General features: G+C 39.1%; 1 protein-coding gene across 3 annotated transcripts; it reads left to right on the top strand.

Annotated features, from left to right (window-relative positions):
- The first annotated feature begins 846 nt into the window (after positions 1-846).
- ankrd10b (ankyrin repeat domain 10b) lies at positions 847-16,861 on the top strand. 3 transcript variants are annotated; one of them, XM_049593679.1, is made up of 6 exons: positions 847-1,247; positions 2,127-2,279; positions 3,293-3,384; positions 13,315-13,580; positions 14,000-14,107; positions 16,256-16,861. In XM_049593679.1, exons 1-6 carry the CDS (start codon positions 1,050-1,052, stop codon positions 16,480-16,482), a joined length of 1,044 nt encoding a protein of 347 aa, XP_049449636.1. In that variant the 5' UTR covers positions 847-1,049; the 3' UTR covers positions 16,483-16,861. The 3 variants fall into 3 exon arrangements, with proteins under 3 accessions (XP_049449636.1, XP_049449635.1, XP_049449637.1); XM_049593678.1 differs by having other exon boundaries at positions 850-1,247; positions 16,250-16,860; XM_049593680.1 differs by lacking the exon at positions 16,256-16,861 and having other exon boundaries at positions 851-1,247; positions 14,000-15,617.
- Positions 16,862-16,895: the final 34 nt, after the last annotated feature.

The following is a 16,895-nucleotide window of genomic DNA, read 5'->3' as shown; positions in this document are numbered from 1 at the left end:
AAGGTTATTAATACAGTTCAAAATTTTCCACCAATTCTACTGGTATCCTTGCAGATTATTCAGACTGGGTTTAAAAGACACACCAGAGGTTTAACTTTTGGATCAGAGTCCATGAGTACATCACAGAGGTCGCAGGGGTAGATTTTGAGTTTTGTCCAGGTGTGTACATCCTTGGAAATCCAAAACCCACTGACCACATTGTAAAACCCCAAGCAAACTGGATTCAGACAAGTGTTATGGTTGATAAACAGATGATTATGAGAAAGTGGAAAGATGTTGAAGGCCCGTTATTTCAAGAATGGATCTCAGAAATGGGCAACGTGGCAGCTTTTGAGAGAATATCTTATAGCCTAATAAATGAGGTAGGAAAATATAATAATAAATGGAGAGTGTTTCTAGGAGGGTGGATGTGGCTGGGCTTTGACAAGATGACTTACATGTCATGTTAATACTGGTATTTTGATTTACCTTTGTATATTATTTCATTACTATGGTTATTAGTTTTTATTTTATCTATTAGTATAAGTCAATCCTTACCTATTTTTTGCCTGGTGTTGTTCCTTTTGTTTTCTCTGTTGAGGCAGTTCATGTTGTAGAAAAGTTAAAACTAATATAATAATAAACAGGTTATAAAAATTGTAATTGTGCTTTGGCAGCATAAAAAAATGGAGTTTTTCTGCCCCCTAGTGGCCATCAAAAAAAACATGCCTGCTCTCATGACTGCTGCACTCTGACTGTCCGAAAGGTGGCGCCATTGCTCTTGAAACCAGTTCGCCAACAGTGAACCAGCAGAGGGAGAAGAACAAAAGTCAGGAATGTGAAATCCAGTCCGCAGTTTGCAGCCGCCTCGACGTTACTCAAGTTTCACTCCGACGCGTGCTCTCCTCTTCTCTGCCTGCTTTGTGTTGTCAGGCAGAAAGACACAGCAGCCAGGGTGGCGCGTGTCCTGATACACAGGCACCCCGTCATCGACCAGAGCTAAACAATAGATAGTCTTTTTTTGTTGTCCGTTTCAAAGTAGTTAGGTGTTATTTATAATTTCTGCTACAATGTCGGTGGGTGTGGAGTCTGGATTCTCGAGCGAGGAAGTCTTGAACAGCCGCTTCCCTCTCCACCGGGCGTGCAGGGATGGAGATGTCGGTGCCTTGTGCTCCCTCCTTCAGTGCACCTCAAACCCGGCTGACCTCGCTGTGGAGGACACCTTCTACGGCTGGACGCCCATACACTGGGCCGCTCACTTCGGAAAGGTAGCTCACTAAATGTGTCTTTAACGAATAACGGAATAAATGTTCCTAAACGAGCGTTTTCGCGTCCTGAATGAGCGCCAACGGTCGACATTCGGCCATTTCCTGATGTTTGCCGTAATGTTAACGTTAGCCTTTGGGACCAAAAAGCAGCCATCGTTAACTGGAGGCAGACAATGGACCATTAACGTTTAATTGATAGTGTTCGCTAGCTAACGGATTTTCTTTGTCGACGTTAACGTTACCCATATCTAATAACGTTAAACATTTTAAGCAAAGTTAGGCTTTGTCTTAAGGAAGGTTTTGCGAGTAAGAATTTGACGTCGAGCGGGAACAATTTTAACATTAACTTAATGGCCGTTACATGAGACGCTGACGAGAAATTAACGTTAACAGTAGTTAGCTTTAGCTAGCTTAACGTAGTTAGCGTAACGGTAATGTTAAACGTTATTAGCAAACATTGATGTAGAGTACAGAACTGTACCAATTGTCAGTAATGTATCTTTTTTCTTCTTGATTTTTTTTCTAAAGCTTCACATTGAAAAGTTGTACCTAACAAGTCAGCTATTAACTTTAATGACTCATTTCCAAAACAATCACACATGCTTGTGATAAGTTTTCCATTAACTACACATAAGGAAGGGCAGGCCCACAGTTTGCACATATATTGGATGCATGCCCACAGTATGAGCAGTAAGGACTCAAAGACTGAGCCAGGTCACATAATAGCGATGCATTTTTTCCTTTTCACCAGCTACTGTAGATGTTACACTTGTCTATACATGCCCTGTGTCTTCCTGGGAAGTAATGAATGAATAAGTCACTGCACATGCCTTCAGAAATATGTCTGACTTTCCATGCGTTGCCTTTGTGTCTTCGCAGTTGGAGTGTGTGATGCGTCTGGTTCAGGTGGGCTGTGGTGTTAATGCCATGACCTCCAGGTTTGCACAGACGCCCACCCACATTGCTGCATTTGGGGGCCACCCTGAGTGCTTGTTATGGCTACTCCAAGCTGGTGCAGATATTAACAGACAGGTATGACATCAGATGCACACACTCAGCACATGCAGGGGAATTAAATAGTTTGGCTCAACCTAGTCAAGTCAGTTTACATGAATTTTCCTTGTTGACTTTTTTGGAGGAATGCATGTCTTTCACAAAGTGTACTGACTACACACATCACAAAGCGACTGTGGACTTCATATGACTCCACACTCAATAACTCACTTTGAGAGCTACATATGGGTAAGAGAAAGCAGTAGAGCAGTGTGGGAGGTTGAGCTCAGACTGATCCTATCAAGGAGGATCACTCTAAAGCTGGGTCACGACCCTCGCAGTCTACTTTTGCCACTTACCCCTCAACCCGATTTATGTTCAGATTACATTCATCACATTTTCTGATAATGCATTTCCTCTCAGACTGTTACGTGTTTTACTTTTCCACTTCATGTATTTTCATGCAGACTCATGCACTGGGACTATATTTTATGCTTGGCTGCACTGCTGAGAGAAATCAGATTAGTAGGTCACGATTACATAATGGCTGTCGTCATCATGAAACACATTTCTATCAGTTGGCTTTGAATTTGCTTAGCATATGCTGAAATAAATACTTTGGGAAGCTAAGATTGTGACCTTCCCACTCTTGGATTCTTGATATTTCGACATTGCCGGTGTTGGACAGCGCGATAGCTCAGTATTTGAGCTCGGCCCACATTGCATTGTGGTTAGATAGAGCCTTCTGGTGTTTTTTTACTCTCTCTCTTCCATCTGCACTCCTACTAATGTGTAACTGTAAATGTGTGTGGGCGGCGGTGAAGTCTGGTTGAAAAGTTCAGGCTCTGCCCTGCAGAGTTACGCCCTGTTGTCATTTGTTTTTTAACCTTGGTAATGGAGAAAGGCGGCAGTTAGGGAAGGGTTGTTGATGTTTGATAAAAAAATACTCATAGATATATTTAGCATCTAAAAGTATTTTGGCTCCTGCTGCTCTTGTTCACAGTACAGTCATGTTTTTCTGTGTGTAAATGCAGTCTTTTGTCGTCACTCAGGACTATGTGGGTGAGTCGCCCATCCACAAGGCTGCTCGTGCGGGCAGTCTGGAGTGTATCAACGCTCTCTTGATTCAGGGAGCGAAAGCTGAGTAAGTCCTGTGATCAGATCTGTGTCTTCATTTCTTTTCCTCTGTACTATCCAACATCTCAGTTACACCTTTGCAAGGGATCGCCACCAAACTCAAGTCGGAGCATGGAATTTAAGTGACGCTGTTTCTAGTGTTGCAAATAAGAGAGTCGGAGGATGTGCAAATTAATTTAACAGATCTAAACACGAGATCAAACAACTTGGAACGCTACATTTTTCTTACACATACCCAGCCAGAGGGAAGCTGCTGTATTAAACGCTAACTTTACACTAAATCGCTTTAGGCTGTATAGTGTGTATAACTGTAAGCAGTGCCGCTGGACACATTTTTAAGATTTTAGCATAACTTTCAAGAGAAGCGCAGAAGTAGTTTTGTAAAGATCCTACAAGAAACCACCATGATTCCTTGAAAACTTGGTATTAATCCGGATGGGCGTGGTTTAGCAGGATCTAGCAGTGCATGCTCCGATGAACTCTGTGACCGTCTCAGCCCGCGCTCTGAGTGCATGTTCATGCATACAATATGAGATTAAGTTATCTGATGCATGTCAAATATGAAGGCATGCAGAATATACTATCCATGTTTTCCCTATGATTAGTATATTTGGTCCCACACAAGGAATAGTCTGCCCTGTAAGCCTGTTTGGGCCAGATCTCTAAATCTAAATGTTATGTTTTAGCACTATCTAGCTGTACATGTTTTCCAGAATAACATGGTGATTGAGCAGTCAGGTAAAAGTCATATGGAAACGTGCAGGGAAGTCTAGTCGCCGTTACAGCTGTACAGTTTATTCAATTCCAAGAAATTTTAACTTAAGAGTACCCTTTCAGTCAGCTTGAGACTTTCTTGTTACAGAATGCTTAAGTTAAAAAACAAAATGATTCTGTAACCACTTCAGCTTAAAACAGTTTAATCGTGTCCTGCGTTATATAACAGAATATTAATAGAATTGGTGGTGCTCCCTTGAAAATGTGACACATTTTGTTAATCCTTGAAATTGTTGTTTATCATTGCAACAATTCACAGTAAGTTGCCCTCTGTGTAATAATATTGGCAGAGACTTATTGGGGGGTCAAGGGGAATGATTTATAAGTACCTTTTACATTCAGCAGACACATTCAAATTAAATGTATGATTTAAGGACAAGCTGCATTTAAACAAAAGCAAACATTTAACAGAGTATGGTGTCTTCAGTATTAACTAACAGCTTTGTAAATGGAGCACAATTATTACACTTGAAAGAGGACAACTTAATGTAAAGGTTGATAAACTGTTTTTAGTCTAGTAGGCCATATTGCATGATCTTTGTTAAATCTAGAGTGTGGTTTTCTTTGTTAACATTTGTTTTGGTTAGTGTCTTACATATACAGCTTTGGATGACCAAATGCACATTGCCACTTTTTCCACTGCCCTTTTATTGTGTTAAAAGGCTATAATTTTGTTGCATAAAATGAAAACGCATCACTTATATAAAATTGGTTTGCATACTTAACATTTTTAAGGAGAAAGCACAAGAACTAAAGGATCAGATTTCCTAATTTTGATTAAACTATTTTGCCTGCTGCCATTATACTTTAGATATCAGAACCTTATTTGATTAAAATTATACAAAAAATGCTCTTAGTATTGACAAGAAAATAAAGAATGAAATGGATTACAAGATAATGATTTTACATAATGAATGCACCCAGCCAAGACCACCCTGTTTCCTAGTAGTATTTTAGGAAGTGGATAATCCACCTCAGTTGTAGTGTTTAGCCACACCTTTTCAGCTGGCAGCTCCTTTTATGCTTTCCATTTATAGAATACATTCTGTTACTGTTGCTGCACCTGAAGCGTGAACAAAGGCAGAAGAGACATAACTCATCTTTCTTGTTTCTTTAGTTTAGATCGTGTAAGACCTGTAGGGAGACAAAACGGTTACCAATGACAGTGTTACTCTTTGTGTTGCCTTTCATGTCTTGGCAGATCATAGTTATTATTTCCCCAAGGTCACACACGTCAGTCAACTCAATAAACCAAGCGTATGATTCACCTACTGCCATATTTTACACAAGTATGCAAACTTAGCTTTTTGAACTGCTTGTTACTCACACTCTTATCACGGTTTCATAAATCAGTCATGTTTTGTTTGGCTAGAGTAAGAGTATACTATTCGAGAAAGCTGACATTTAGCATTGCAGCATATTTTGATTAAAAAAAAAATAATATTGAGATAAGTAATTTGCAGATTTTGCTTCCTCAACTAAACTATTGTTTTACTTTCATTTTTTGCAACAAGCTGTATGCCTTTTTCTGATACGATTGACGTCCAAAGGCCCAAAACAACCAGGGGGTTTATAAATGCAGTTTGTGTGTAGCTTTTGTATGTTTTTATCCTGAGAGAAAAATTTGATTATTTGGTCTCATAAATTAGAGCTCAGCAAATGGTGTCCGTGGAAGAAGTTATTAGAAGTACCATAGTGAAATGCTTGCTCTATTTGTTAGGTATGTGTTGGAATGAGAAGAGAAGTCTGATACAAGCTGAGCAGACGCATGGCCTCCAGTTACCTCTGGGCCTGATAAGGAATGCAAACAATGCAAACACACTTTTTGCTAACAAACTTTTTTAAGGGTTATTGAAACACACATTTCTAATCCCTTACTTGTAGTTTTTATTGGACTACATGGCCCTAGTTACAGAAAACACAAACAAGGAATTTAAGAACTGGAATAAATATAATTTTATGAAGGTAACAGTAGTTGATCCTGACAGCTGAGACACATTGACTTTGGTTAGTCAGACTAAACCACAGTGACATACTCTATATTCTTAGTAAAACCTACATTTCTCATGAAACCCCTGGTTGTTCTGGCCACAAATTAAAACCAGAGCATCCATTCAGACATGTTTAATAAATGCTTTATTTCTTGTTGATGTCCTGTGATGTGCATTTGGTTACCAGCTGATGAGTAATATTTATGATGAAATGATATGTGATTTCCCCCTTCCCCCTGCAGATGACAGATAATGCATTTAGTTCAGTTTATTATCAAGTTATTTTTTTTTAACTTATGACCCAGAAATGTATAGAGGCACAACTGGGAGGGAAACTAAGAGGCACTCTAGGTGGGAATGAGGCTCATGACAAAATAACTGTAGACTAACTTCGAAGTTAAGTTGCTGTCAAATATCTAACTGTTAAGCAATAACGTTGAAATGTCATACTTAAAATTTCTTATTAATAATATAAAATGAAGGGAACTTAAACAAAAAAGATCACCTTGAAAAACATTTTTGATATGGAGAAATTGTTATTTTAAATTAAATTTAACCGATATACTTAAGAAGATATCCAGTAAATCATCATAGTATTTGGATTATTAGTGCTTGATTGCTTGTGTGTCCTGTGGCACAGTAAATGTAAAGACTCTGGAATATAATTTTTATGAAGATTTTGTGTACTAATTGCCATATTTACATGGTCAAACATAATAATAAATGCAGGTTAAATTAATATCCTACAAATGCAAGTCAGATGCAGAATATTCAGGAGATAATAAAGTGTAAACTGCATTGTAAAATGACCTTTTTAACCCATTTTTGAATTGTAATATTAATATAGTAATATTTTACCAAATCAACAATATACATTACAAATTGCAGTTGCATCAATATTTTCCAATAAATAATCCACAGAACTTGAACAAACTGAGCTCAACAAATATTTCCTTTAATCCAGCTTCAGATCTCGGTCAAATTTTCTGAAAGTCCCTTTTCATGACAACATAAATCTTTTTAGTGGATACCTACAGGATTCTTCCCTCTTAATATCTCTTGTCATTTTGGTGGCCATACGTGTGTGATGGTTTCTTTCATCTCTGAAGACAGCTTTTAACTCCGCATTGTCAGACATCTTAGAAGTGCATCTGCGCCACCCTCCGCAACAAAATTGACAGTCTACAGCGAAACACAATGAAACAGTTCAAGGGCGTCTTTGTTGTCCAGGTTTAAGTCTTCCCATTTTTAGTTCTTTATCTATCAAGTCAAGTTTAAGAATTTATTCTTAATTGAAACTTGCAAAGCCATCCATAATCAGCATTAGTCATCATGAATTCAAATTAAAATCAATACTTAGTACAAAAAGCCTTTGGCAGTGATGTCCCTTTATTTAGTGCTTCATACAAACAGGATTTGCTGCATCCCATTAATGATGTGGACACTGAACTTTGTCAGTAATCCTTGCTATTATCAGTCCTCTTGTTGAGTTCCTTCTGTGAAGATCCTCGACTAAAAGGCCTTCATCTTCTGATCCATCGCTTTGCATCACCTCATCTTCTGCTGTTCTTGAATACAGCTCAAAGACTTTGATCGGTTGGACGGTGCCTTCATTGAGAGAAATAATCAGTGGTCTCTTCTCATAAACTGTATTTCTAAAATACATATATTATACAAGACTTTGCAACTTCGACATTTCCTTCTCTCCTTGCACTGGAGCTATTAGCCCTTTGCTTGTTGAGGAGGAACAGAGGAGGAGGTAAATGGCAAGGAGAAACCGCACTTAAATGGATCCATCTCTGATTCATTAGTGGAACTGCAATTCTCAGAGAGCTCTCTCACCATCTGCCCCCACCGCTGATTCAACACAGTGAGTAGGCCGAATTGCTGCTGTAAAGGGCTGACTGTGGTTCCAAACGCCATAAAAATTACAGGCCACAGATGATCAGTAATGGCCCAACAGCACCTGATGGCTGACTGTGGGTTTGATCAGGGGCCTGATACCTCCCAATATAAAATACTTGGATGCATTTACTGTCCAAAATATGAACTAAAGCTTTCAGCCTCAGAAAATACCTGTAGTATCATGTTTGGAGACATTTTTATATTGCCTGTGTTCTAGCCCCCTGTGTCCCAAGTGCTGATACCCCAGTTTTATATATGCACAGGATTTTTTCCTTGCACATGCCTGCACTGGAGAGCCCTGTTTCCTGATGAACGAATAAATGTCCTTGAATGACAGAAGAGGAGAGTACGCTCATTCTTGTGTGATACTTATCTTTGTGCCACTGCAAAGTGAGAAGAACTTTCCAGTCGAACAAGTACGACATCTGAATGGTTTCAGTTTGGTGAGAGTGGAACAGTCTTGTTATCTTTAGGCCAATCCATAGTTTTCGTGTCCGCTTGTCCACAAGGGTCCACTCTGGTCCGTGTGACATAAATGTTTTTCACCATCTATGTCTGCCAGGGTCTGCACGGACCCTTGTGCAGATGTCTGTCTTGTGCGCCCTGTGCACTGGGCGCCAATATAATCTCTTGTTCCGCAGTCCGATGTAAAACACTGCAGCCAGGCCAGCTGCGTTAGTTTTAATGTGGATATTAGACATCGACCCTGGACCCAGTGGCATCCTCTGTTTGTTGCCAGCATGAGGCCGTACTCTCCCCTCTCAGCCCTCCCAATTACTGCTGGAGGCTGTTGCGGACCCTCAATTCTGCCACTAATGGAACTGTGTCAGCCGTATGCACACATTTAATGAGGAAAATATGTCCAAGCCTTGACCCAGCCTTCAAGAAAATTCTTGTCTTATTGTCACACTTCCTTTTATTGTCTTTCCATTTAAAACTAATCAGACAAAATTCTTAATGGTTCTGGTGTCTACACTAAATGTTACAACATAAGACCCTACAGGCTTTAAATTAAGGAAATTTTTCCTTGTTGAAACAGGGAAAAATATAATCTAAAATCCTGTCAACTCTATGGGACTTAACCTGACTGTGACCAGCAATATTTAATAAAGATTATAAAAATTGGTCTTAGTGCTCTGATGATCTAAATATTGTGTCCATAGAACCCACCCAAATATGATCAAACATTAAAGAAATAAAAACAATCCTCTAATCTCTAACAAATGCCATCATTAAAAAGGGTTTTTTTTATTTGTCATGAGCCTCAAAGTGTTCAGGTGGTCCATTAGTGAGCTAGCAGCAGGTAGGAAATGTGTTTAGAGGTTGTCGGTGATGAGAGTAGTGCAGAGACAGAGGCTTAGAGCAGCTGAGTGAGATGGGTTAGATTTGCATACCATCATGTACTGAACTGTGTAATGCTAACAATCATCCTGTTGCAATGGTTATTCACTGTCATTTCACTGTACCAAATATTTTACTTCATACACAGAAATGTTTTATTTTGTATGTCACAGTATTAACCCTATACAATATCATAGTCTGTTTTGACATCTAATCTTTGTCACCTTTTCCTTTATGAAAGTGACAATAAGTTACAAAAAAAAAGTTTTCTATACTGAAACAGAACCGTACGTCTTAATGTTTTGCAGCCATTGAATTGGAAATGACTTGGTTTTTTCAAGTAATCCTAGAAAGGGGGAGAATAGACACTGCTGAGTCTGCCCCGTTCCCTGGGATAGCCGCACTGTTGTGGCATTGAGTGTTCTCACTATCGCTTCCTATCTACACACTGGCAAACTGTTGAGGTATTTCTTGCGGTGATTGGTTTTAATGCTAGGTTTTTTATGAATCAAAACTAAAGTTTTAGACCTGCATGCTTTGCTTATTATCCATGATTGTTCCTGTATCTAGTCTTTTTTTGTTTTTTATTTTATGATTTTGTTTTTGATTTTGTGAACTAACCATAGGAGCCCTTTATATGGACAGGTTTAATCACGTGAGTCCCATGTCAACATGTAGCATGATAATAGGCTGCCTCTGGAAGGTTAGACGATAGTTAGAGAAGATACATATTGTGTGCTTAGGACGGAAAAGCAAAGCATACCAGGCATTTACAAAAAATTAACGCTTCCTTTTTTAAATTGCTGTACCAAACCTGGGTTAATTAGTGTACTCTGTTATCCATGCTTTGGATCAGTGCTTATTGTAGATGTGAGGTCTCACTAAAGGAATACAGTTCCTGTGTGAAGGGATTAGCTTTGCAATTATGAAGGGAGGGTCATCGAAGTAGAGTTAGCAGATATTTGCAACAGTGAGTTCAAGTTGGGGCGCCCTGGTACCTCACCTGGTAGAGTGTGCGCACCATGTACTAAAGGCTGAGCCCTTAATAGCGGCCCAGCTTTGCTTCCAACCCTCGTCCCTTCGCTGCACATAGTCCCTGACCCCTCTCCATCCTCCTTTCCTAATAAATAAAAGCTATCCCCAGCCTAAGAAAAAGCTTATAAAAAATCCTCTCTGTTATTATAGTTTTCATCTGATTTCAGCAGAATTTGTTTTCTCAAAAGACAGTGTCCTATTTCAGATCATCTTTATATGTATCTAAAACCTGCATAAATATATTTGTATTAACATCTGTTGTCGTAATGCTACAGCACTTTAACCCTCCTTGCACTTCTTTTCGGTCTAACCTTAAAGCAAGGCTGGGATGAAAAAAAAAATGCGGGAGTTTCTATGACTGCTTTCTCAGTAGAAATGAGATCATATATTCCCTAAAATGAGGTTTGGCTTTTAACAGCCACCCTCAGTATGAATTTTTTTAGACTTGGGAAAAACTGAGTGGAAGCCAGAGTAAAAGAGAAGGTAAGGTTTGGTGGGATTTGGTCTGAGGGCAGCACACTTGTGGCTGCAGAGGCTGCAGACTTTAACCACAGGACTTCCTCTGAACAACAAATATGACAAGTACTTTGTGTAGAATTTAACATGAAAAAGAAAATAAATGTAGTTTACAGTAAAAGATAATTGCTTAGAGGATGACATGATACCTTAAAATTTACTTTGCGTACAGTAATGTTTTTATTCACTGGTGCTTCTTTCGTCCATTCTGATTTGCTTAGTGGACTTGTTCTGTTCAAAGAGAAATTTTATTCTATAGAGTACTGCATCGTTTAATTTACTTTAAATAGATAGTTTCATAGCAGTTTTGAACACTTACACTGATAGTTTGACATTTAGATTTCTATTCCTTAGAGTGAGACCAATCCATCTACCGTACTATTATAAGCTTTGTGGTATAAATTTAATCTGTTGGACTAATCCTTTGGAAGCGTTAATTTTGAAGGGGACGGGTAATGTGCAACAAGTTATTGTGTGATTTTAATTTTTTTTGTTTTTCAATGTTTATCTTTATAAAATGTTTTTCATGTGCACTAGCTCTTGAAATGTTTCTTTTTTTGCACAACTGTTTAGATAAAAATGCAGAGTAAGAACAGTTTCTAAACACAAAAAAAAATGAATGACCAAACAGCAACAGTGTGCTTTAAATTCATTCATTCACTGTGTGGAAGTCAAAGTCACTTGCTTGCAAATTAACAGCGAATTGTTAAATAATTTAGAGTTTAATCAGGCCGTTCCTAAAGCAGCCACATAATATACAATGTAAATCACTAAAAATGAATGTTACCTATTCTCTAGTGCATCAATATCAGTGTAAAATACCCTGTGGATGGTAAAGTTTTCATTGTTTCTGTCACATTTTTAATCGTATATATAAGCTTGGACGTGGGCCAGAGTCCCACTTCTTTGACAAAGACGTGTTTGTTTGCTTAGAGAACTCATTTCGCAGTTCGATGACATTTAGACACAGAACAAGTGCAGTATTGTTGTGTAATTGGCCAATGGAGAACGGAGAAATTCTCATCATTAAGCTAAAAGGTCTCCATTGGTTAGAGGAGGACTGGCAGACATTTGTTCCTGCTCAAATATTTTACATCAGCAGGAGGAAATTTAATGTGTAATGTCTGGCATTTTATTCACTAAATAACTGCAGCAGCAACACACTAATATACATACAGATCTGATCCTTGATTTAAGTGTTATTATTTAATCATTTTAAGAAGACCAGTTATCTGTCATGGTTTTATTTTCCAGTGACATTGCTTCCATACTCAGATGCCATGTGCAAGTCTAAAACATTTAAAACATGTGACACGCCACTGTTTGCTCATTCATTTTTGATCTCAGAAAATCGCCTTATTCCTGCTGCACCTGGATATGATAAACACAACTGTACGTAGTGCAAAGACTCTAATTGGAGGTTTTACAAACACATCTTAGGGTAGTACAGCTGTTGCTCTTTTCATTCTTATGTTCATCTTTCTTGAAACACGATGAAGAAGAGGTCTTTACAGCTCTACCTTCCCAAGAGAGGACGTCTGGATTTGTGAGCAGTTTATCTTCTCATTCTTCCTCTTAGCTGCTGATTCTGTGGAGTTTCTTCAGACATACAACTTAAATCCTGACTTTCTTTGGACGATGAACTTGTTCTTGTCTCAGAAGAATTCTACAACCTTGCTTTGCTTCGCCATTGCTTCACTTTTGTCTTCAGGAGTACAGCTTATTCTCCACTTTGCACACACACTCTTTACATACAGTACACATGCATGCTGACATGCGCACCCTGTCAGGGTTTTTTTGGGACATGGCTACACCATTGGCTGGAATTTGGATGTGGCTTTGCAGTAATCCTTGAGCAGTATCACCGGTGGAAATATGAGATGACGGTGGCCTTTAACCCTTTAACCCCAAATCCTCCTTGATGCCGCATTCCTCCTGCAGATGGGCCGAAGCTCTTTACATCACCTTGAGAAGTTCTTCATTGGATTCAGTAGATCATTTGAGGTTTGAGGTTCCCATCAAAATAAACTTGTGCATACCTACAGTTGTCCTCATCGTGTCCTTCTGCAGCAGATGTGTTTCCCTAATTTGGAAACTGAGTCAAGATTTAAGTTCTATGGAAGATGCAAATGATCCTAAAGGATCAGTCGTCATCTCACATGAGGATGACGAAGAGGATGTGAGAGGGTAGAGCAGCACAGGATATTTCTATACATCTGTGTGTCTGTCTGTGTGTGCGAATATTTGCTTAATGAGTCTGTATGTGTGTGTGCCTGCGTGTGCGCGCTTGGGCGTGTCTTATTCTGTTTGTTTTTTATTTGTGTAAATCAAGCGTACATTGAGTGTCTCTAACACTCCTCTTTCTCATTGTGCAGTATGAGGAATGCCAGTGGGCTGACTGCTGCTGACCTGGCCCACGCTCAGGGATTCCAGGAGTGCGCTGAGATTCTCTCCAATGCCCAGAACTTCCAACAAAACATGGCTCAGTCCCATAACGGAGCTTTTCTGAATGGCATGACCCAGAATGGGGGCCTCGCTCGCCCCACTATCCAGGGACGCAGCTTCTTGAATGGCGTGCCCAACAGAAAGAGGTCATTCGATGGCATGGAGGCAAACCCAGTGAAGAAGGCTCGGCCTAACGGTAGGTCACTCAGCTCATTAAATGTGTTTTAGTTAGTTTTAAATTTACATTTTTCCAGGTTTCTTTGAAAGGAAAAACAGCATCAGTCTGTTCCAGCTGGAACATCTATTATTAGCTTAGACTGCTGCACATATCCCTTTTTAAAAAAGGGACTTTTGGAAATGTGGAGCGTTGACTGTCAAAAGTTAACATTTTGTTACAAATATTTCAGCAGGGGAGATTTTTATTTTTTAATGTGAAATGTGGAAATATAGATGCAAAAAATCAAGTTTAGTGTTGAATTTCTAATTTCATTGTCTTCAAATAGATGCAGAAAAAGTAAAAAATATTAATCTGAGGCCTTACTTCATGAACTTAATATTAAATTCTTCGCAAATATCAATCCTCGCTTTATATCTGCATGCATCTCACTCTCATAGGTCTGGGCATGCCACCAGAATTGCTGAATGGGAATGGGCCACTGGGTGGTGCTGGAGAGGCCCAGATGGAAAGCATGACCATGGAGTTGGCAGCGACTGTAACCTCAGGTGGGCCAGGACCCTTTGCATTTGGGCTGAATGGGTTTGCACCACCACAAGGGCCGGGGCCCATGGATCAGTGTGAGGACCAGGGGGCACAGCACAGGTCGAGCCCTGCGACTAAAGAGCTGGAGGTCATCACTGTGGCATCAATGCAGACCCCTTGTCGCTGCACCAACTCTTACGCCTACCTGTAGAGGGCTTGTGTGTGTAGGCACATGTTAATGTTCCCTTTTGTGCAGTATATCTTTTTGGTATGGTCTGGCTGTTTTGTTTGCATAACACATGCATAGAGGAATACATTTGTGTTGATCTGGTGGTAAGCTACGTTTGAAAGATGTATAGCAGTTTGTGTGCCGTATTTTCTACTTTTCCATGTACCTAATTATACTCGGATGGATAAAAGCATAGAGTTCTCTGTTATACAGTTATTATTTAATGCATCCGTCCAGTTATACAGACAATTGTTGTGTAATTCTTTATTCTTTAGGATGAGTTTTGTTTTGCACAATTATACAGCAACATCCCAGATAATGCAAACTTATTAGCATTCCCCCAACACAGTGGGTTCATCAGTACCAACTTAGGTCACATTGGCTCACTGGAAAAAGGAAGTAGTGTGTCAAATCAGTCATTATAGCTTGTCAAATTATGCATTGTTGCATAATTGGAAAAAGTTCAATACAGTACATGAAAAGTAATATCTAAATGGTGATTGGGTAATTTTCTTTAATATGCTCCCCCCGATGAATTCATTAAATTTAATTTAGTATACTTTCATATTAAGTATTGCTCGATTGATGATGACATTTATATAAAAATAATGAGTGCCTAAGCACTCTTTAATAAACACAGAGGAAACGTCTCCTGATACTGACTGCTACCACACATTAGCTAAAAGCTGTTTTGTATTCAGGATATTACCGTATGCCAAAGCATATCCCAACATGAATGTAGCTCGTAAAGTATAAACGATTCACTGTGCAGCTTATTTTGTAGTTTGTAGATGTCCTATACTAAGACATAGTGGGCCATGGGCTTGGAGTTTGGTTATTCTTCTTTTTCCTTTCTGTTTCTTTGGGCTGCGTGCTTGTTTGATTCTAAAGTATGGTGAATGTTCACTGTTAGTTTTTTAGGCAACTAGCAGGGCTTGCACATGTGTATGTTCTATGATAATCCCCCGTCTGAAGTTGATAACTGGCCGTTTTACAATCAGTAGTTATGAATAAACAGTACCGCTCAAGAAAGTTTGCATGGATTCACAAAAAGCCTTATTTCTTGAGCTGTATTGAATCGTTGAATAACTTTATGTACATTATTTTCAATTTTTTATAGATACTGAGAAAGGAAATTCTTCCTGTTTTTTTTGTAGTACTATTTCATGTTACAGGTGGTTTCTGTTTAAAGTTTAAGTGTACAGACATTCAGTTTGGAACATCCAATGCTTAGTACTGAGCAGGTTTAGCTTTGTACTTGATTGTGTGAAATCATTAAATGTTGATTCATTTTATAAATGTGACTCTGGTGGACTTTTGTTTTCTTGATGTATTCCCATGCATCTGTCAAGTCCTGTGCCATTGGCATTTCTGCAGGCCTGCGATCTGTGAAAAAAGTGGAATTTCAGGTTAATGCAAAGTAAGGCATTTAAACATGAAACTAATTTCACCAGACTGAACTGTTCTAATTTAAATGACATCTGCCCGTTATGTTGGATGTTGGATTATGGCATACCAACATGTCTGGAAGATTTAAGGTTTCCTTGGCTTGACGCAGTAGCTTAAGTACCACTGTGCAGGCAGAACTAGGTCACTGTGTCATAGTAACTGTATGTCAGAGCAACTCCGATCAGGATGTGACCTATATAAAACAGCAGGTCAAAACATGTGGGTTTGCATAAGGCTCTGGAATGTACTTTGCAATTACTGATCAACTTTTTTTGAGGGTTGTCCAAAAAAAAATCCCAGTGTGTTGAAATACAGTCACATAACCACTTTGTAACTGCTCACACAAGGTCCCTTTTAATAGTTGTGCAAAACAAAATCAATCCAGTGTTTTTTGTTCCCCCTGCCTCTCATGGTATTTACAGAAGCAGGAATATAGTCACTAATTCTATATGAATATATGCCCTTTGACCATTTGTCTCGTTTCCAGCGGCAGGTGAGAAACACTGTGAGGCTTTTTCCTCAAATGGTCACAATCAACCACAGCTTCCATTTGGGTGTGACCCCGTCGCAGATATCCTCCATGGCCAACTCACCCACAGTGACTCATCTGACAACAACAGCACTGCAGGCAGCCAGGTGGAGCACCAGAAGTCTGTGAAAGCAGAGCAGTTGTACGATCATGCCTTCTTCACCACCATGCTTCTTTACCATGGATCTTAAAGTATGAAAGATCGAGTTTGATGGGCCGTCCTTTTTGCCTGAATGTCATATAAGCCTAAACAAGCATTCATTTGCCTTAAAGCCATTGAGTGGTCCTGTTATTCATTGATTTTTGTTATTTCTTTTTAATTTGGAAAGGGCAGGCCCAGTTTGTGGATGGACTTAAATGCTTATCTAACTGATTGTTGGTTAAAAAGTGGATTTTTTTTGTTGTGTTGTTAAAGAGAAAGTGTTTGTTTAGCCTGTTATTAAAGTTTGATTAAGCTGTAAATACCCTTGTTCTGATATACAGTACACTAAACTAGGCATTTGTATTGAACCACTGCCAGTACTTTGTTTCTGTCTCAACTAGAAGTGGGGTGATCCCTTTTTCTTGATGTTAACAAGTAACTTGCATTGTTTTTATTAATTAA

Source organism: Epinephelus fuscoguttatus, linkage group LG13 (assembly GCF_011397635.1).
Source record: "Epinephelus fuscoguttatus linkage group LG13, E.fuscoguttatus.final_Chr_v1".
NCBI classification, from domain to species: domain Eukaryota; kingdom Metazoa; phylum Chordata; class Actinopteri; order Perciformes; family Serranidae; genus Epinephelus; species Epinephelus fuscoguttatus.
This window is presented reverse-complemented; position numbering and strand designations above follow the sequence as displayed.